We start from the raw sequence: 21,162 nt of genomic DNA, 5'->3' as shown, positions 1-21,162 counted from the left end.
CCGAGGACCGAGGTCCCCGTGGGAGTCGGGGGTCATCACTTACGGAGCTACACGGAGGAATGGGGTCATGACGGCTACATACAGGCTGGGGTCCTGAACGAAGGGACCCCCTGGGGTACTGGAGGATGGGGTTCACCACTGATCGGGCCCCACGGCGGATGGAGGTCCCGATCCGAGGGCTCCACAGAGGACGTGGGTCCTCATCGAGCCCCACTTGGACGAGACTTGACTGAACCGTTCCTCCTGGGTGGGCTCTGTGAGGGACCCCTCCCCCCCAATGGACAGCTCCTCTGTCCAACTCAGTCCACATGGCCAGCACCTCGCTTCGCTGGGCTGAATGGGGTCGTGATGGCCCAAAAGAGAGCTAGAGTAGGGGACAACAGACCGGCCGGGCTCCGTGGGACAGTACGGCTCCGCGACAGCTGTCGCCCCTCCTCTCCCGCGGGGCCGGGTTGGGGGCGGTGCCTGGAGGGCGAGGGCGGGTCCAGCTGCGGGGGCGCAGTTGCTGGGCCGCGGGCGGCGGGACGCACCCGGCAGGGGGCTGGGGTGGGACCCGGCGCGCGCCATGGAGCTGCTGACCGCGCTCAGCCTGGGCGAGCTAGCGCTCAGTTTCTCGCGGGTGCCGCTTTTCCCCGTCTTCGACCTCAGCTACTTCATCGTCTCCATCCTCTACCTCAAGTATGAGCCAGGTGAGCTAGGGCGGGCGGCGAGGAGAAGGGAGCCCTGGATCATGGGGAGGACTGTCCCAGAGACGGGTTCGGGGGAGCAGACAGATTATGGGATTATGGGTTCTCCTACACGGGGCGGGTAGTGGGGAGACGCGAGGGAGGGCAAGGAGAGAAGCCCTCCGAGATAGTGGGACTGGGGGAGGGGAAGCGGATGAGGGCTGGAAGGAAGGAGAGGAACGTGATAGTTCAGAGCAGGGGGAACAGGTGCTGGGGAGGGGACAAGGAGAGAAGGTCAGGGGTCCTGGGAAGGGAGGGTCGCATGAACTTGGGCAAGAGGCATATGTCTTAGTGAGGGTGCAGGCGGGGGTCGGCGCGGCGGGCATGGCCAGCTGTCCTGGCTGCCCGCAGCCGTGACCTCCCGCCTTGCCCTTGGCGTACGGAGCGGGAGCGGCAGCTGAGTGTCTATATAAGGGCTGGTCGTGCTGGGGTCAGGTTCAGAGAAAGTGACACCGGTGCCCCCTCCCCGGTGCGACCGTGAAGTGGCTGTGCTGGATCTCCACTCCCTGCCGGAATTCTTCCAGCCCTGGCCCGTGTCCTGTCCACTTACTGAGCATAACCTGCTCTAGGGCAGGGTTGTTTAGGGTCAGCCTTCTCCCACCATCTCCAGACCCCCATAGAGAATCACAGAGGGGAAGACCCAGCTTCTAGGATTTAAAAAAAAAAAAAAATAGGGTAAGTGGCCTCCAAAGAATGTGTTCTATTTTTATACAATGTTCACTGAATATTCTTGTTCATCGCCTAGTATTTTAATTACTCTAGCACACAAGCAAACTAAACGGACAGTAGAATTTAGCTTTAGGAGAACGATTAATCACCCCAAAACTTTGTGACCCTTTCTCCCTCTTAGATGTAAATCACCCCCTATAGTCTCAGAATGGAAATAGCTTTTTTTAGATGATAAAAATAGTGGTTCGTGTATATTTAAAAATCCAGCCAAAAAAGCACAAAGGAAAAAAGAGAATTACAGTTCTCTGGCCACTCTTCCAGACCTCTCTTTGCATTTATACCCCCATAGTTACAGATGTAAATCTACGATCTTATGCAAATAGGATTATACTCTGCTTGCCAAGTTTTTTTGTTATGTTTTATTTTTGCCAGTCCACAGGTCAGAACCCTTTTATTTTTAAATCTTTTCTGAGAGCAGTTACTTTATAAAGCAAAATAAGCTTTGTATTGTAGCATGACCAAGGGGCTGTATTTCCTGTCTGGGGACGAATTCTTGGTGGCTCGGCCAGTTCCAGGGCGAATATGGAACCCAGCACACCTTGGGAAATCTCAAACGGTGGAGCAACATTGTCCCGTAGGATATAGGACACAAGTGTCTGGAGGAAGGGGTCTCCGGGCTGACTGGGGGGACACAGGTGGGGTCCACACATTCCTACTACAGCCCTACTACAGTCCCAGTAAGTCATCCGAACTCGAAGTACCAGAGCCGGAAGGTCCCTGAAGGTTGAGAGGGTTCAGCGGTTCTCAACTCTAGCTGCACGTTAGAGGCTCCTGGGGGCTCTTATCACCTCCCCCCCCCAACATGATTCAGAATGTCTGGGGTGGGGCTCTGGCATGCTCTTGTTGGAAATCTCCTCTCCCAGGGATTGCTGTCTGTTGTCAAGATTGAGAACCCACTGCCCAGTTCAACCCCCTCCTTTCGTAACTGGGAAAATAGGAAGCAGAGGCTAAGCTAATTTATGCAGGCACTGCGGTCGGTCGGTCGTATGGGTGGTAGATGCTGGCCTTGGGATTCCAACCCAGGTCTGCCTAACCCCAAGAATCACTGGGATTACTCTGGGGTACTTGCTTCCCCTTAGGAAAGGGAGGCATTGGACTTAGCTGTTAGCCCTCTGCTGTAGTGTTCCTGCTTAGCCTCTGTAAAGGTTTCTTTTCAGAATCCATGTACTGATTGCAGGAGCAGCTCCAGGATTTGCAGAAACCCTTGTTCAGAAATTAAGAATTTCCAGACAGTGACTGCAGAACATCAAACTGAGTGTGGGGCCCATCTGAGCGCGGGGTCCTGGGTGACTGCACAGGTAGCACACTTGCAGCTGAGAGCAAAGTTGGCTTTCAGGGAAAATCTTCTAATTGACAGTGGTTCTCCCCTTAGCACTGAGTCAGTACCAGGCTGGTTACTGCACCTCCATGAGCTTTAGTTTACTCATCTGTGAAATGGGCTCTTGGTAAAAATAACCCTGGACTTCCTTTCGTGGCTGTTGTGAAGCTCTGTTGAGAAGTTTGTCAGTGGTAGTGTCTAAGGCACTCAGGAGAGGTACTTAGACTTATTTGTAAGGCGGTGGAAGATTGTGTTGCCTGGGATGCAGGCATTTTCTGGGTCAGGCTTTCCTGCTGGGAGTGGTCCTCAGGTGAACAGCATCTTTGTATCCCCTGGGAGCTGGCTAAGAAATGCAGAATGCCAGTCCCCTCCCCCCCCAACCCAGACCTGCTGAATCAGAATCTGCATTGGAATAAAATCCCTATAAGCACATGTTTGAGAAGTGATGGACTGAAAAAGGCTGGAGCTCCTTATTAAATCGGGAGCTCCTTCTGGGGCAGGAGGGTTGGGTCTGGCTCACCTCCAAGACCCCTAGCTCTATGCAAGAAGAGACGAGGAAGCAGTGGATGCTGGCTGGCTGCATGATTGAAGGAATGATGGAATGAATGAATGACAATCCTGGTTACCGTAAGGCTGACCCATCCAAAGAACTTTCCAGACTAGCAATCCTCAAATTAGACCTACCAAGGGAGTTTTGAAAAATCCTGTTGTCCAGGCAGCACCCCTCCATCATTTAAATCAGAATCGCTGGGGTAGCACCAGCATCAGTATTATTTTTTTGTGTGTGGGGGGGCGGTGACTGGGAAAATTGAAATATTGTTTATTTCTTATACTTTTGCCAATACAATATATTTTATAAAATGCTTTTATCTTACACCATTTAAACATTTTTTTGGAAACATTTTTCAGTTATAGTTGACATATGATATTATATTAGTTTCAGGTGTCTTCAAGTTCCCCAGATGAGGCCCAGGTCTCTGCACCAGGGTTTCCCAACCTCAGCACTAGTGACAGTTAGGGCCAGATCATTCTCTGTGGTGGGGGCCATCCTGTGCATTTCAGGATGTTTCACAGCATCCCTGGCTTCCACCCACTAGATGCTGGTAACACACTCCATGTGACAACCTAAAATGTCCCCAGACGTTGCCAGTGTCACAGACAGTTGCCTCCAGTTGAGAACCATTGATGTAGACTGAATCTCCAACTCCACTGCTTCCAAGGGCCAGGCAGGTGATATATGGGAAGCAATAAGCCAGCCAGGTGGGGACCGTCCCCAGGTGAGATCCAGCCATGCTCATCTCCACCTGGTTAGGGTTGGAACAACCAGAACTGGTTTTTCAAGGGAAGCTGGAAACATGATTTGGCTGTTGGAACACTTTCTTTTTCTCTTTTTAAATTAACAGACTTTATTTTTTAGAGCCATTTTAGATCCACAGCAAAATTAAGCTGAAAGTACAGTTTCACTGACCCCCCACACACACACGCACAGCCTTCCCTACCATCAACATTCTTACCAGAGAAGTACATTTGTTACAGTCAATGAACCAATATTATTATCATCATCGTTATTATCATGTAATCATTATTATCATAGATTGTCACCATCATTATCAACCAACCTATAGTTTACTTTAGGAATCTTTGCTGTTGTACATTTATGGATTTTGACAAATCTACAATGACGTGCACCCACCATTATGCTATCATGCAGGATGGTTTCACTGCCCTAAAAATCCCCTGTGCTCTGCCTAGTCATTACTCTCCCCACCCCCCACCCTGAACCGGCACCAGCCCCTGATCTTTTTTCTGTCTCCATAGTTCTGTCTTTTCCAGAATGTCATAGAATTGGACTCATACAGTCTAGAGCCTTTTCAGACTGGCTTCTTCCTTTCACTCAGCAATAAAGTTCCCCCGTGTTTTTTTGTGGCTTGATAGCTCATTTCTTTTTGGTGCTGAGTAATGTTCCAGGGTATGGATGTACCACTGTTTAGTTGTTCACCTATTTATTGAAGGGCTCCAGCCTATCTTGGCTAAAGTTTGAATTTTTAAAATGCTGTGGGAGCCGAGAGAACATTTCCTTGATCTCTGGTTTGAACTGTAAGCTTTTTGAGGGTAGGAGGCTGCTCGTCCTCCAACCTTGAGAGGCAGGGGCTACCAACACCTTCTACAGGGAAGGAAACTGAGGCAGAGATCGTTACTTGAAGGCTCAATGAGAGACTCTGTCAATACACCTCCCATGTTTAGACCTCTGACTAAATAGCACAGAATGAGGGGCAGTGCTGAAAATGCCCTGGGGAACCTTCTAGCACTGTCCTGCCATCCACAGACAGACCCCTGGAGAGGGAATGTCATGGAGCCCATCACAGGCTAGAACTCGGGACGATCAGGGTTTTCTCCTCCTTCCTCAGGCAGAGCAGATTTTTATAAATTCATCCACTAGAATTTCCACCCACAGGTACTTTCCATTTCAGTTCAATTCCAGAAATAACTCGTATAATTGCTAAGCACTAAGCAATTTCTTTTCATCCTCACAGGCATCCTTTGAAATGAATAATAGCACTGGGGTTACGAACTCACCCAGGTTTGCCCAAGACAAGAACCCAAACAAAGTTCCATGTCTCAGGAACCCTTCCATCCCAGGCAAACTGGGTCAGTCCCTCTAGACAGCACCCCGTTATACACATGAGCAAATAGAAGCTGGGAGAAGGGAGAGCTTTGGTGGCAAACCACATCCTGCTGCATCCAGGTACTGCCCCCACACCAAGGAGTGTGATAAAGGGAAGGAGCCAGGGGGACAGTTTCTCAGCCACTGCCTTGCTGTGGGTCCTCAGGGCAGGCTGCCCCATCAGCCTTAGTTTTACCAGCGGTGGCCATGGGGAGACTCACCCTGTCCTTCCAGGACTGCGGGAGGGTATTGAGAATGAGAAGCAGCATGATGATGACGACGCACCCTGCATTAAGTCATCAGTACAACTCAGTCGGTACAACTCAGTGCTCTCATTCTCTTGTGACAGCAGAGGAAACAGGCTGGAGGTTGGGAAGGCGGCAGTCATTTGCCCAAGGCCTGCTGGAGTGAGCAGCAGAGCCAAAACCCAGGCGTGTTACTTTTCTACCAGGACTCCTCCATGATGCCAACACAGAGCCTGCTTTACTCCTGCAAAACCCAGGCTCTCACCCCCACTCTCGGTCCCTGGGATAGCCCCCGAGGGCACAAGAGAGACCCTGGAAAGAATTCAACCCCTGGGGGTTATTTTTAGATGCAGAGGTATCCATTTCTGCAAAACATGGGTGCCTCACTTGACCCGGTCCTGCAGGACCCACCAGCTGCTCCGAAGGATTAACTCTCAGCTGGCAGTGTTTTAAATAGACAACCCACCCATGAGAAGAGAGCACTCTGCCTTCTTCAATTCTGTAGGACCTTGGTAAATGCTGAGACTTCAAGACAACCCGAGGGCAGGGAGAAGGCGCAGAGCGCTTGTAACCCCAGGGTGAGATGGAGGAAGGAACATTCGATTCCAGTCATTGTTAGGAGTTGGGCAAAGAAGAGTGTAAGGATTTGCATCTGACAGAAGGAAAGGGCTGCAGGGAGAAAAATAGTTCAAGATCACATGCTTAGTTGGTGGGGGTGACGAAGAAAATGGGGAGTGTGTTGATGACGTACTCTAAAACAACTTGTATTAGGCCTGCTTTTTTCTTACCAGGTTCTGTTTGTTTAAGGAGTTGATACAGATTACTATGAGGGAAGAGAAAACCAGATTTTAAAAAAGTTTCAATTACAGTTGACAGTCAATATTATATTAGTTTCAAGTGTACAGCATAGTGGTTAGACATTTATATAATTTAAGAAGCGATCCCCCTGACTAGTATCCACCTGGCACTATACAGTTATTACAATATTATTGACTATATTCCCTATGCTGTTCTTTACATCCCCGTGACTATTTTATAACTGTTTAGGCCAGTTTTCTGATTGTAAAATATAGTGTATGCAAGAGAATGGGTAAATAACTTGTGATCTATTTCTGTGACGGAATAGTATACAACAGTGAAATGAATATTACTCTTGAAAATATGCTCAGTGAAAGAGACAGATGCAAAAGGCTACATTATATGATTTCACCTATGTGTAATACATAAGTTCTAGAACATTTTCATCACTCCAAAAGGAAACCCCATCCCTCTGAACAGTCACTCCCCATATCCTCTCTCCCAGCCCTTGGCTACCATGAATCTATTTGCTCTTTCTATGGATTTACCTGTTCTGGACATTTCATATAAATGGAATCATACAATGTAGCCTTTTGTGTCTTGCTTCTTTCAGTTAGCATGTGTTCAAGATGTATCCCTGATGTATCAAGACTTTATTCCTTTTCAAAATTAATTTAGTTTCCAATTACCATCGACACATAATATATGAAGTTCAGCTGTACAATATAGTGAGTAGACATTTATATACCTTATGAAGTGCTCATCCTGATAAGGACTTCAATCCTTTCTAAGGCTGAATAATGTCCCACTGTATGGATGTATCCCATTTTGCATCCATTCATCATTTGATGGACACTTGGGAATTGTGAATAGTGCTGCTGTGAACGTGGACTTTTAAGAGTCTTCTGGGACCTCTTGGTGGGTTCTTGTGGGTGAAACAGCCTGGAGCGCCCACTGCTCACCCAACGCAGTGAGACCTCTTGTTCCTGGACCACGGCCATCAGAGATGGGACAGGGGGTAGACCCTGACAAGGGGACTCGACACAGACTGTGGAGCCGAAGGCAATGAGGCGCGAGAGCGTTCCATGTCCCCCCTGCTTACCAGCTTTTTTTTGGGGAGGGAGCTCTTGTTTTTCTAGTTTTGATGATTAAATATTTCGAAAACACCAATATCACAGACACCTCTGCCCCCTCCACTCAGACTTAACAGTTGTGAACATAGATTTGCTTCAGACTTATTTTTTAAGAAATAGAGTGACAGACAGCCAGCGCCGCCCCTTCCCCTCCTTCCCTCTCTAGATGTGACCACCACCTAACAGCAGTGTGCACTGTGCCCATGCCTGTATTTCTGCCTTCACCACTGCACACATATCTATGAACTACAGCAGTCCCCCCGCCCCCATAGCTGTGGTTTCAATTATCCGCGGCCAAACAAATGTATTCTCTCGTGGTTCCAGGGGCCCAAAGTCAAAGTGTCAGCAGGGTGGTTCCTTCTGGAGGCTCTGGGGGAGGATCCTTCCAGGCCTTTCAACCCTGGCTTCTGGCGTGGGTGGCTCGTAGTCCTTGGCATTCCTTGGCTTACAGACAATCAATCTCTGCCCCCATCTTCACATGGCCTCTGTATGAATTTCTTGTGGTTCCTGTAGCAACATACCACAAATTGAGTGGCTTGAAACAGCAGAAATGTATTATCTCACAATGCTGGAGGCCAGAAGTCCAAAGTCAAGGTGTTAGTGGGGCCATGCTCTCTCCAGTGGTTCTACGAAGGAATCTTTCATGCCTCTTCCTAGTTTCTGGAGGTGGCTAGCGTCTTTGGTGTTCCATGGTTTATAGCTGCGTCACTCCTGTCTGCCTCCATATTTACACACCTTCCCTGTGTCTCATCTCCTCTGTTTATAAGGACACAAGGCATTGGCTTAGAGCCCACCCTAATGACCTCATCTTCATTACATCTACAAAGACTCTATTTCCAAAAGAGGTCACATTGAGAGGTACCAGGGGTTAGGACATCAATATATCTTTGTGAGGGCCTCTGTTCAACTCACAACACCTTCTCTGTGTCTGCTGGAATATCATTCAGCCTTAAAATGGAAGGGACTTCTGACACCTGCTACAACATGGATGAACCTTCAGGACATGATGCTCAGTGAAAGAAGCCAGTCGCAAAAGACAAATACCATGTGATTCCACCCTCTTCCCCCCGCCAGGAGCAGTGGAGCTGTCCCGGCGCCACCCCGTGGCGTCCTGGCTCTGTGCCATGCTGCACTGTTTCGGGAGTTACATCCTGGCTGATCTGCTCCTCGGGGAGCCCCTGATTGACTACTTCAGCAACAACTCCAGCATCTTGCTGGCCTCAGCCGTCTGGTAAGCATTGCCAGGTTGGCAGGGCATGGGAGAGCAGAGCGGCAGGAGGTGGGGATGGGCAGGGGCGACCCGGCCACCAGGGAGATGGGAGATGGAGGAACTGGGATCCACCAGCACAACCTCCATCGAGGCCCCAAACGCACTGCTCTCCGTTGCCCAGCCCTGTCCTGAGCCAGGCATGTGGGGGGTGGACCCAGCCTCGCCTCCCCGCGGCCCTCACAGTCTGTCTCCCCCTGATGCTTGGCATTCTCTCCCCGAAGGTACCTGATTTTCTTCTGCCCCCTGGACCTCTTTTACAAATGCATCTGCTTCCTGCCTGTGAAGCTCATCTTCGTCGCCATGAAGGAGGTGGTGCGGGTCCGCAAGATTGCTGTGGGCATCCACCACGCGCACCACCACTACCACCACGGCTGGTTCGTCATGATCGCCACCGGCTGGGTCAAAGGTAAGCAGGACAATGGACATTCACCCCCATTGAGAACCCCTGCTCCGTGGTACATCCTGGGCTCCCTGGCTGGCACATCCATTGTTCCTAAGGGACTTCGGGGTGTCAGGACTGCTGCAGGAGTACAGGTTCCCCATTAGCCCATGTCTTTAGGGCAAATGAGAAGATTCTTCCAGAATTGTAACTGTCAAAAGAAAATAGGACAACGATGAAACGATGACCGCTGATATCTCGAGCAGGTTCCTCAGCTGTGGCACGACTGACGTTTGGGGCTGCCTCATTCTCGGCAGTTGGGGCTGCCCTGTGCATGGTCGGGCGTTTAGCAGCATCTCTGGCCTCCCACCACCAGCAGCATGCCCCCTCCCCAGTGGTGACAACCAAAAATGTCCCCAGACATTGCCAAATCGATCCATGGGAGGCAAAGTCACCCCAGTTGTGAACCCCTGGTGCAGTGGTACATATCAGGGACCCAGTTACACAGCTGCTCCTGGAGGGGGGCGTCCAAGCCTCTTTGGCAAATATATTTGGGGTAAATGGGAAGATGCTTTCTTGAAATGTAACCATTATACTATCATCACATGGGTTTCCTTATTCTCTCTCCAGGAAGCCTGTACTACAGAGCAAATTCCTCAGGGGTATAGCATGTCTCCCAGAGGGCAAGTGGCTTGAGAAAGATTGAGAGCTCAGGACCCTAAGGAAGGAGGCTGGAGGTTGGGGGCACTCCGGAATCCTCATTCACAGCTCAGGGTCCTGGATTGGGGGCAACAGAGCAGACAGCCCAGATTTGTCCAAGCCTCGCAGGTGGGATATTAGCTCGACTCCTTCCTGCTGGTTTTGCGCCAAATGTGCTGTGTGACCCTCAGCAGGACTCTGCCCACTCTGAGCCTGTTTCCCCACCTACAGCTGATCATCACACACCCCAAGCCCACTGTCCCTCTGGAGAACACTCCAGGATCGGAGAGTCTACTTTCTTGGGTATTCAGCCAAGAAGGACAGGAAGCTTGGGGGGCAGGCTCATTAAGCAGCCCCCTGTTCTGTAGGCTCCGGCGTCGCCCTCATGTCCAACTTTGAGCAGCTGCTCCGAGGGGTCTGGAAGCCAGAGACCAATGAGATCTTGCACATGTCCTTGTGAGTAACCCTGTCCTCCCCATCTGTCCCTCCTATGCCCCCTGGACTTGACCCTGGGTTGGATACTTCTGATAACTTAGGGCCTCAGCCCTGATACTGCCTTCTAGAAGCTTCCGGAGGACATGACTTGGGGAACCCAGAGAGGGAACCAAAGCTCTGCCTAGGGAGCAGGGGCAGGCAGCGATACAGGGAAGTGAGACACTTGATTTGGGTTTTGAAGAGTGAGTAGGAGTTTTCCGACAAAGAAGGAGCCTCCGGACAGAGGCCAGCACCTCTGCCAACTGCCAAGTCAGAAAAGAACAATGATTCTACCTAGTTCTGCAGGGTAGGGGTACGAAGTGTGGGTGGGACGCACGGGGCCCGGAATGTGGGTGGGGAGTGTGGCTGGAGTTAAGTGGGGGAACGGTGGGAAGGGTCAGATGGCATCATCCAGGACCCAACCCAGAATCCCACGCTGCCTTTAGCCTAATACATTTTTAAAAGACCTTACAGGTTAGGGCTAGTTACATTTTCTCCTGATCTATAATAAGTAAAACTATCACCATTAAATACAAAATTAAAAGGCTTACCTATATACCAATGAAAATTACCTCTTGTTTTACACTTAAGAAAACATAGCTTTATCTCTGTTCATTTCCATGAGAAGCCTGTCCCCACCCTCCGTTTACTAACAGGGAATTAGGGCCCAGAGGGTTGCATCGCCTGCTACTAAGTGGGAAAATGGCTTCCCCTGTTAGATTCTATTTCTGCCTCATCACCCGAGGGTGAGGGTTCCAAGGAATCACAGACATAAACCTCCTGGCCCTGGTACTTGGTGAGTGTTTTGGAACTATCAGGTAGAATTATTGTTAGGTGCATGCGATGAGCGACAGACGTCAGTAACAGAAGTCATGGGTCTGTCTTCTACAGCGAGCTAAAATCTTAGACACCTATTCTACAAGGAAGAAAAGGAAAGTTAAGGAGAACTGTGTGTTATAATCCCACCTCCTGGGGGAGTGTGCTGTCCAGAGGTCCCCAAGACCACCCTCAGGTTTGAGGATGCACTAGGACTCAGAACTCAGCAAAGCCCTTTTACTCAGGGTTATGTTTATTACAGGGAAAGGATACAGACTAAACTGAGCAAAAGTGAGACTCGCATGGGGTAGCATCCAGAAGAGACCAGGCCGGAGCTTCTGGTTGTCCCTTCTCAGTGGAGCTGTGTGAATGGCGCCTTTCTCCCAGCATCCATGTGTGACAATATGCATTGACGATAGCCAATCAGCAAACTCACCCAAGCCCTGGTGTCCAGGGTTTTTATTGGGGCTCAGTCACACAGACATAACTGACTGCCTGCCTGGCTGACCTCAGCCTCTGACCCTGCCAGAGGTCAAGCTGATACCACATGGCCCAAGATCCTTACCCTAAATCACACTGTTACTGTCTGGTGTGGCCCAAAGTCCCCAAGGAAGCAAAGACACTCCTATCAGGCAGGGCATTCCCAGGGCTTAGAGGGCGGCTCCCAGGAGCCAGAGACAAAGGCCAGATGTCTCTTTGGGCCAAGCTAACCCTTTACTGCATAAAGAGACACCACCTCCTCTGTACCATGTGGGCATTTTCCCACTTCCCACTCAGAAGCTGGATGGGAGCTAGGGCTGGCTGGGGGCACGTGGAGAAGGAGAAGGGGTTCTGGGACCCCCAGGTACACAGGCCTGAGCTATGCAGTGCCTCCCAGTAACCATGGCTGCCCCTTCCAGCCCTACCAAGGCCAGCCTCTACGGAGCCATACTGTTTACCCTCCAGCAGACCCGCTGGCTCCCAGTGTCCAAAGCCACTCTCATCTTTATCTTCACCATGTTCATGGTGTCCTGTAAGGTAAGCTTTCCTGTCCTGATCCATGCCCACCCCCACCTCCCCGGCTAGGGGACTTGGACTCACAGCCTTGGGTGTCCGGGAAAGGACAGCCCTAAGTGGGGTTGGGGGTGGGCGCTTGCCAGTAGGTCATGCATGGAGGAGGGTCTGAGAAGGGCAGTGTACAGCAGGTGGGGATGGGAGTGAGGGAACAAGTCCTTCTGGACAGAGGCCGAGAAGTGGGCAGGGGTGTGTGGGGTCTGTTTGGGGCTTTGTGGCGGGACAACATACAGGGAAGGCACTCTCAGGATGGTGGGGACTCGGGCTGGACCAGACATGGGGCTGGTCTGACCATCAGTCCTTGAGTTGGGGTCACCCCAACCCCAGGAGGGGTCTTGAAGAGCTGTGCTGTCCTCCCTCCCTGTGAGGCTGGGGAGCTCCACTGCTGGCTCTGGGAGGGGACCACAGGCCATCGAAAGGGAGTGAGCGACTCCAGGCCAAGCACAGCTCCTCCCTGAGCCCAGGTGTGGGAGCACTTCTGGGGAGAGGGTGACCACACTTCCTGGTGAGCCCGGCACTGCCTGGGCTTTAGCACCAAAAGTCCTGCATCCTGGGAAACCCGGGATAATTGGTCACCTTCTGGGGATGTGAGGCTGGGTCTCGGCTGCCTCTGATCCTGACCTGGCTGACTTTCTCTCCCCTTTTCTCCTCTCCCCTTGTTTTCTGCCTCGGTCTCCCTCTGACTCTCACTGTCTACCTGTCCCCCCGCCACCCCACCTCAGGTGTTCCTGACGGCCACTCACTCCCACAGCTCCCCTTTTGATGTTGTGGAGAGCTATGTCTGCCCTGTCCTGTTTGGGACAGGTTTGGGGGGTGACCATCACCACAATAACCATGGTGGGGCCCACGGAGGGGCCCATGGTGGCAGTGGACCTGGCTCCCCACACTCAGCTATGGCTGCCAAGTCCAAAGAAGAGCTGAGCGAGGGCTCCAGGAAGAAGAAGACCAAGAAGGCGGATTAGGGGGCAGCCTGAGGGGCCTGAGGGTGCTGGGGAGAGGACCCGGACCCAGAACCCTCAGAGCCAGGGGTGGGGGAGTTGTCCTGGGCTCATCTCTCCTCTCGCTAGGCCTCAACTTTCCTGTCTGCAAACTGGGGCCATCAGCCCACCCTCCAGGGCTGATGTGAGGGGTTAGATGAGATATGGGGGTGAAGGACATTTGTAGGAATGGGGATCCCTCTCTGCCAGGCCCATGTAGAGTTACAGATTTGGGGAGGGTAGGCCCCAGAATCCTGGCAGTGGCTCCAGCGAGAAACCCTGGCAGTTAGATCCTTGGTTCTATTATTTCCTCTCTGAAATTAAGTTTTGACTCCAAAAGAATTTCAAGCTGCATTGAGACTCATTCACTTGAGGGATGATTCCTAATTACCTCCTGCGAGGCAGCTGCTCTGATTTCCACGTCTTCCTGCCGACTCCTCCTGGGAGTCCCTAGGCAAGGTGCCTCCTTCTCTGAGTCTTGCGTTTCCCGTCCTTATAGTGGGGACCCCAGGCCTCCTCTGTACACAAGGGCTGATCTGAGGCTGGACGTGAACCAGCCTTATAAGCTCAGAAGCACCGTGCGGTCGGGAGGAGAGGCCATGACAGGTGTTCACTATGCTTGAAAACAGCTTTGCATTTTAGATCCTATGTGTTTGTGGCTCGGAGAACCCCACAAGTTACCTGGCACAGAAGAGGCCTTCGGGAGACATGTCTAGGCCAGACTGGAGAGCGGGGAGTGTGGGAAAGGCCTGTACTGATCCTTGCCTTCGGGCTGCCCCCAAACCAAAGGAATGTAGCTGGCTGGCTGGGGGTTCCAACGTCCAGCTCTGTGCAGGGGCTCTAAGCACTTGCTTTTTGGTCCCTGAAAGCATCAGGCCTTCCTCAGGCTGCCAGCCTTCATTGCCGTTCACTCAGTCACTCAACAAACATGCTGCTGCCTACTCTGTACTGAGCTTTGTGCTGCTGCTGGGTGGGCTGGGCACTTGCTTCAGGGTGAGCTAGGGGAATGGTAGCTGAGGGCCCCTTCCAGCCACCTTCATCTCATTCTAGGTCATCAGGACATCCGAGAGGGGTGGGTGGGTTGCAAATGGCCAGTGTCAGGTAGGGCTTGGGCCCCGATCAGGCTGGCTGGAGGCTGCCCTTTGCACACGAGTGCTCGGCGCGAGCTCAGGGCATCAGTGTGCGGGTACATTGAGATCAGTGTGGGGTTGGTGGGGTCCCAGGTGTCACCCAGCTGTAGGGAAAGTGCCTTGATCTGGTGATGCCTGGGCGTTGGGTGGATCCTGAGGCTGTAAGGCCCCGAGTTCATCCTCTTGCATGTTCATCAAAGCTCGGCATGAAGGTTCAGCAAATAAATGTTGTGAGAGAACCCTGCTGGCTTGTCTGATTTATTCCTGCTTTTTTGGCCTCAGGGCACAGTGAGGGTCTGTGTCATTAGAGACGCTCAGAGGTTCCAGGGGAGTGAGGCTCGTGGCAGCCCCTGATCACCCGTGGGAGATGGTGGCTGTAGGTGAGATCTGTGGGGTTTGGGGTTAAGCAGACCTGGGTTTGAATCTTCCCTCTGCCACCAATAAATCGTGGGGACTCTCCTTTTCCAGGCCTGTTTTGGGGAAAAGGAGGGGGATGATTATTACTGCCCTTCAAAGTTGGAGGCAGGATTAATGGGGCAGCTGGGATTTGCAGCTAAGACTCTGTGCAGGATCCTGTTAATAGAATGAAAGCCAAGCCACACACTGGGAGAAAATCTTAGAAAATCGCACATCTGATAAAAGATTATATCCAGAATATATAAAGCATTCTCAAAACTCAATAATATAACAGGGCTGGCCCGGTGGCTCACATGGTTAGAGCTCCATGCTCCTAACTCCGAAGGCTGCCAGTTCGATTCCCACATGGGCCAGTGGGCGCTCAACCACAAGGTTGCCAGTTCAACTCCTCGAGTCCTGCAAGGGATGGTGGGCAGCGCCCCCTGCAACTAGCAACGGCAACTGGACCTGGAGTTGAGCTGCGCCCTCCACAACTAAGATCGAAAGGACAACAACTTGAAGCTGAACAGCACCCTCCACAACTAAGATTGAAAGGACAACTTGACTGGGAAAAAAGTCCTGGAAATACAAACTGTTCCCCAATAAAGTCCTGTTCCCCTTCCCCAATAAAAATCTTTTAAAAAAATAAATAAAACAGCCCAATTTTAAAATGAACAAAGGATTTGAATGGACACTTTGTCATAGAGAATATACCAATGGCATAGAAATAGGCACACAAAAAGACACTCAGCATCCTTGGCCATCAGGGAAATGGGTGGGAAGGTACTACACATCCATGAGGGTGGCTAAAATTAAGACCGACTATACTAAGTGCGGACGAGGATGTGGAGCAGCTGGAACTCATGCACTGCGGGCAGGAATATAAAATGGTGCAGCCACTTTGGAAGACAGTATGGCCATTTCTTAAAGAGTTAAACATGCGCTCACCATATGACCCAGCCATTCCACTCTTGGGTATTTGGCCAAAAGAAATGAAAGTATGTGTCCACACAAAGACATGCACAGGAATGTTTGTAGCAGCTTTATAATAGCCCCCATCTGGAAACACACAAAGTCCCATCAAAAGTGAAAGCATGAATGAATAACTGCCCTACCCTTGGAATACTGCTCAGCAATCAAAAGGAACTAATTGCAACAGCATGAATGACCCTCGGATGCATCATGACGGGTGAAAAAAGCCACACAAAAGACAATGCATACTCTCTGATTCCCATTATGTAAAATTCTAGAAAAGGCAAATTCACCTCTAGTAATAGAAAGCTGAGCAATGGGTGCTTGAGGAGAGGGGCCAGGGGGAGGGATAGCAAAAAAGCACAAGGGGACTGGAGGTGGGTGTCTTCACCACCCTCACTGTGATGATAGCTTCACAGTCTATATAAAAGTCTGACAATTAAGTTTGTGAACTTGTTGCAACGATGTTGCTAACCTTTTTTTGATATCAGAGGGATTAGTCATTATGAATTTGTACCAACTGGACAGTTAACCAAGTTTACTGTTAGGAAGTGCTAAAAAGGCTGCGTGAGGGCCGGCCCGGTGGCTCAGGTGGTTAGAGATCCGTGCTCCTAACTCTGAAGGCTGCCGGTTCGATTCCCACATGAGCCAGTGGGCTCTCAACCACAAGGTTGCCAGTTCAATTCCTCGAGTCCCGCAAGGGATGGTGGGCTCTGCCCCCTGCAACTAAGATTGAACATGGCACCTTGAGCTGAGCTGCCGCTGAGCTCCCGGATGGCTCAGTTGGTTGGAGCGTGTCCTCTCAACCACAAGGTTGCCGGTTCGACTCCCGCAAGGGATGGTGGGCTGTGCCCCCTGCAACTACCAACAGCAACTGGACCTGGAGCTGAGCTGCGCCCTCCACAACTAAGACTGAAAGAACAACAACTTGAAGCTGAACAGAACCCTCCACAACTAAGATTGAAAGGACAACAACTTGACTTGGAGAAAAGTCCTGGAAGTGCACACTGTTCCCCAATAAAGTCCTGTTCTCCTTCCCCAATAAAATCTTAAAAAAAAAAAAAGGCTGCGTGAAAAAGACGACCTGAACTTTTCACCAACAATTCATGGCTCTTGCATCATGACAATGCACCAGCTCACACGGAACTGTCTGTGAGGGAGTTTTTAGCCAGTAAACAAATAACTGTATTGGAACATCCTCCCTACTCACGTGATCTGGCCCCCAGTGACTTTTTTCTTTACCCTAAGATAAAGGAAAATTTGAAAGGAAGACATTTTGATGACATTCAGGACAGCAAGGGTAATATGATGACAGCTCTGATGGCCATTCCAGAAAAAGAGTTCCAAAATCACTTTGAAGGGTGGACTAGGCACTGGCATCGGTGCATAGCTTCCCAGGGGAGTCCTTCGAAGGTGACTATAGTGCTATTCAGCAGTGAGGTATGTAGCACTTTTTCTAGGATAAGTTCAGGAACTTATTTGTCTATGTCACAATGTTTCAAATTGTATATTTTAATATACATACTTTACTGTATATCTGTGGTACATCAATAAAGCTGTAATAAAACTTAAGTAAGGAAAGAAAAAGAAAAAGACGAGGCAAAAGATTTGAACTGACAGTTCACCAAAGAAAGTATATGGGTGGCAAGTAATCACAGGTAATACACATTAAAAGCACAACGAAATGCCACTGCATGTCTGTCATGGGCTGAATTGTGTTACCCTCAAAATTTACATGTTGACGTTCTAATCCCTAGGACCTCAGAATGTAACCATATTTGGGGATAGGGTCTTTAAAGAAAGGATTAGGTTAAAAGGAGGTCTTTAGGATGGCCCCTAATTCAATGATTAGTGTCCTTATAAGAAGAGGAGATGAGGGAAGACCTTTGGAGGACCCAGAGAGAGAGGCCTCAGAAAAAAAACAACCCTGCGAACACTTTGGTCTCAGACTGCTAACCACCAGAAAGGTAAGAAAGTAAATTTTTGTTGTTTAAGCCACCCAGTGTTTAGTTGTGGCAGCCCTCGCAAATGAATACAGTACTGCTCAGAGTGGATAAAATAAAAATAACTAACAATGTCAGATGCTGGTAAGGATTTGGAGCAACTGGAACACTCATGTAACGCTGGCGGAAAAACAGTTGGGCAGTTTCTTATAAAATTAAACATCACCATAAAACCATACAACAAATACAGTCCCATTCCCAAGTGAAACACAGACTCATATTCACACAAGAAATGTTTAAAGCAAGCTGATTTTGTTAATTGCCAAAAACTGGAAACATCCCAAAAGTCCATTAGCTAGTGAGTGAATGAACATTGTACGATAGATTAATACCCAGCAATGACAAGGAACAAACCTCTGAGACTGCAACATGGATGAATCTCATATGCATTTGCTAAGGGAAAGAAGGCAGACTCATGAGGTCCTGTGGGCTCCTATTATGGGATGTTTTAGGAAAGGAAAAGTTAGAGGTACAGAGAACAAATCAGTGAGGGCCAGGAGGTCGGGGGTGGGAGGAGAGATTGTCTGCAAAGGGACCAGGGGAATTTGGAAAGGGTAACAGAACTGTATCTTAATTGTGGTGGGGAATCCACAATTCTATGTCTTTATCAAAACTCACAGAACTGTATGCTGAGAATTCTACCAGAATCTACAAAGAAAAGGAAAACAGATTAGGTTTCAAAGCTTCTTACACCTATTCACATCCTAACTTTTCACCTGCATCCATGTGTGTGGCATCCAGCAGGTCGCTCGTCTTCTCCAGAGCCTCAGTTTCCTCCAAGGACCACCAGCGGGAGAGTCTGGAAAGCCTTGGCCCCAGGCGGGAAGCCTGGATTGGGTTACAAAAGCCAGCTCTGTGAGTGCCCGAAGGGATTCTGCCTGGGCTCGTCTAGCACCTGGTGGGTGCTGGCGGTATCCGGCTCCCTGCCTTCCAGCACAAATGTTCTGAGATCTCATTCGATGAGGGAACAGACTGTACCAAAATAACCTCCCGCACTATTTTGGGAAGGGGGTGGGCAAGCCACTGGCGGGCTGGTTGGGGATGATTGGCAGGGCAGGCCGACATTGCCATCCCTGTAGGTGTGAGAACTCTGAAGGCGGGCTCTCAAGTTCCGCCTAATTTTAGCTGCAGGAGTCACACTCAGTAGCTTCTTTGGTCGTGGGCTGAGAGAAAAGTTCTTTTTTTATTATTATTATTATTATTATTATCACTATTATTACTATTAAATAAGCAACATAAAATTCACCATCTTAACCATTTCTAAGTGTCCAGTGGCATTAAGTACATTCACACTGTTGCACAACCATCCCCACCATCCATGTCCAGAACTCTTTTTATCTGGCAAACAAAAACTCCATACAACACACACTAGCGCCCCCTTCCCCTCGCCCAGCCCCCAGCGCCCACCATCTACTTTCTGTCTCTATGAATCTGCCTCCTTTGGGGACCTCATGTAAGTGGGATCACACAGTATTTCTCCTGTTGTGTCTGCTTATTTCACTCAGCATCACGTCCTCGACGTTCATCCATGTTACAGCTCGTGTCAGAATTTCTTTCCTTTCTAAGCCTGAATAATATTCCATGTTGTGGATGGACCACATTTTGCTTATTCTTCACCTGTCGATGGACACCTGGGTTGCTTTCACTTTTCAGCTGTTGTGAATATAATGCTAATAAATAAATATGGCCACACAAGTATCTCTTCAAGACCCCACTTACACTTCTTTTGGATATGTTCCAAGAAGTGAAATTCTGGATCATGTGGCAATTCTTTGTTTGAGGACGCACATCCCATCACTTCTGTTGTAGTTTATTTGTTAGAAGCAAATCCTAGGTCCCCTACACCCAAGGGTAGGATTACACACAGGTCTGGTTACCAGGGGCCGGGACCCACAGGGGCCGCTGTAGAAGGTGCCCACGGTGCCTCATAAGCAAATCCCCACCACAATTGCACCTAGAAATTTCTATTAAGCGCCTGCAACATGCCAAGCACATAAGCAGGTACTTTACAAACAGCATGTCTTTGGAGGTGGATTATTTTATGGAAAAAAAATTTTGGCTCAGTGGCGAAGCAACTTAGAGAGCTAATGGTGGGGCAGAATTAAAATCCAGGCCTATCTTATTCCAAAGCCCATGCTTTTTCCTTGCCACTTCACTTCTCTGAGTCTCTTTAGGGAAGCATAAGACACACAGGTGGGGAGAGGTTGGCTGAGTCTCTGACGCTGAGCAGGTGCTCAGGAAAGGTGAGGCCACCGTTCAACAGTTACTGCAGACGTGGGTGGTTGTAACTACTTTTAAACTGCTTTTTGCCTTGCACTTTCTGGTTAGTACCTGCCTGGAGGCATCTGGATAAAGTCCCAGTTCAATTAGTGGAGGAAATAAACACCTAATTGAGCCCATAGAAGCCAGCGAGAGATCAAAGTGAGGGCGCAAAGGCAGGATGTTGGCAGGCCTGAGAGGGAGGTCTGGTTTTGCTCCTAACTTGCTCTGTGACCCTGGGTGAACCCCTCCTTGTTAAATGAAAATGTTGGACGAGGGTCAACGGTAGGTAAACTATGGCCCAAGGGCCAAATCTGGCCCACTGCCTGTGTTTGTAAATAAAGTTTTAGTGGCACACAGCCATACTCATATGTTTACTGCCCACGGCTGTTTACATATTGCCTATGGCCTCTCGACTACAATAACAGAGCTGAGTCACCAAAACAGAGACTGTCTTACTTGCCAGCTAAAAACATTGACTGGCTTTTTGTAGAAAAAGTTTGCCGACCCCTGGACTGGATGGTTTTTAAGACTCTAACTCTAATACCTGATAATTTATAGAAGAAATGAACAGTACACTTTACTAGGTAAAGCAGAGAGAGCTGTGCCACGTTACAAACGGGCATCTCATCACCCCTCAAGTGTCCTTTATAAAAGCAGACCACAATCAGGTGTCTTAGTCGGTTCAGGCTGCTATAAAAAATTACTATAGATTGGATGGCTTAAACAGTCATTTCTCATAGTTCTGGAGGCTGGGAAATTCAAAATCAAAGCACCAGTAGATCTGGTATCTGGTGAGGGTTCTCTTCCTGGTTTGTGAATGGCTGTCTTCTCTTTGTAACCTCACATGGCTGAGAGCAGAGGGAAAGATCCCTCATTGTCTCCTCGTTTTATAAGGGCACCCATCTTGAGGGCCCTACTCTCACTATCTAACCTAATACCAATCACCTCCCAAAGACCCAACCTCCAAATACCATCACTTTGGGAGTTAGGATTGCAACATATGAATTTTGGGGGGGACACAAATATTGAGTCTATACTATCAGAGTAGACGTGAATTTATTCAACAAATACTTGCTGAAGTTTAGGGTATCTGTCTCTGACCTGTGCCCTGGGGGCAC

At 49.6% G+C, this 21,162-nt stretch overlaps 1 protein-coding gene and 1 long non-coding RNA gene across 2 annotated transcripts; one reads left to right on the top strand and one right to left on the bottom strand.

Annotated features, from left to right (window-relative positions):
- The first annotated feature begins 489 nt into the window (after positions 1-489).
- Positions 490-14,655, top strand: TMEM38A (transmembrane protein 38A). Its single transcript, XM_019736815.2, has 6 exons — positions 490-689; positions 8,688-8,844; positions 9,105-9,289; positions 10,330-10,417; positions 12,151-12,268; positions 13,027-14,655. The coding sequence occupies exons 1-6, from the start codon at positions 566-568 to the stop codon at positions 13,264-13,266; spliced, it is 912 nt and encodes a 303-aa protein (XP_019592374.2). The 5' UTR covers positions 490-565; the 3' UTR covers positions 13,267-14,655.
- On the bottom strand, positions 4,149-18,774 carry LOC141572694 (uncharacterized). Its single transcript, XR_012498066.1, has 2 exons — positions 18,499-18,774; positions 4,149-9,473 (listed from the first exon to the last, which is right to left on the bottom strand). It is a non-coding gene; the product is annotated as an uncharacterized LOC141572694 (long non-coding RNA).
- Positions 18,775-21,162: the final 2,388 nt, after the last annotated feature.

Source organism: Rhinolophus sinicus, linkage group LG07 (assembly GCF_036562045.2).
Source record: "Rhinolophus sinicus isolate RSC01 linkage group LG07, ASM3656204v1, whole genome shotgun sequence".
Lineage (NCBI taxonomy): Eukaryota > Metazoa > Chordata > Mammalia > Chiroptera > Rhinolophidae > Rhinolophus > Rhinolophus sinicus.
This window is presented reverse-complemented; position numbering and strand designations above follow the sequence as displayed.

Bases quoted from the DNA above. Each gene is read 5' to 3' on its own strand.
- TMEM38A (XM_019736815.2), top strand. From the start codon at position 566: ATGGAGCTGCTGACCGCGCTCAGCCTGGGCGAGCTAGCGCTCAGTTTC. The intron at 690-8,687 runs GTGAGCTAGGGC...TCCCCCCGCCAG, and splicing joins CTACCTCAAGTATGAGCCAG to GAGCAGTGGAGCTGTCCCGG. The intron at 12,269-13,026 runs GTAAGCTTTCCT...ACCCCACCTCAG, and splicing joins TGTTCATGGTGTCCTGTAAG to GTGTTCCTGACGGCCACTCA.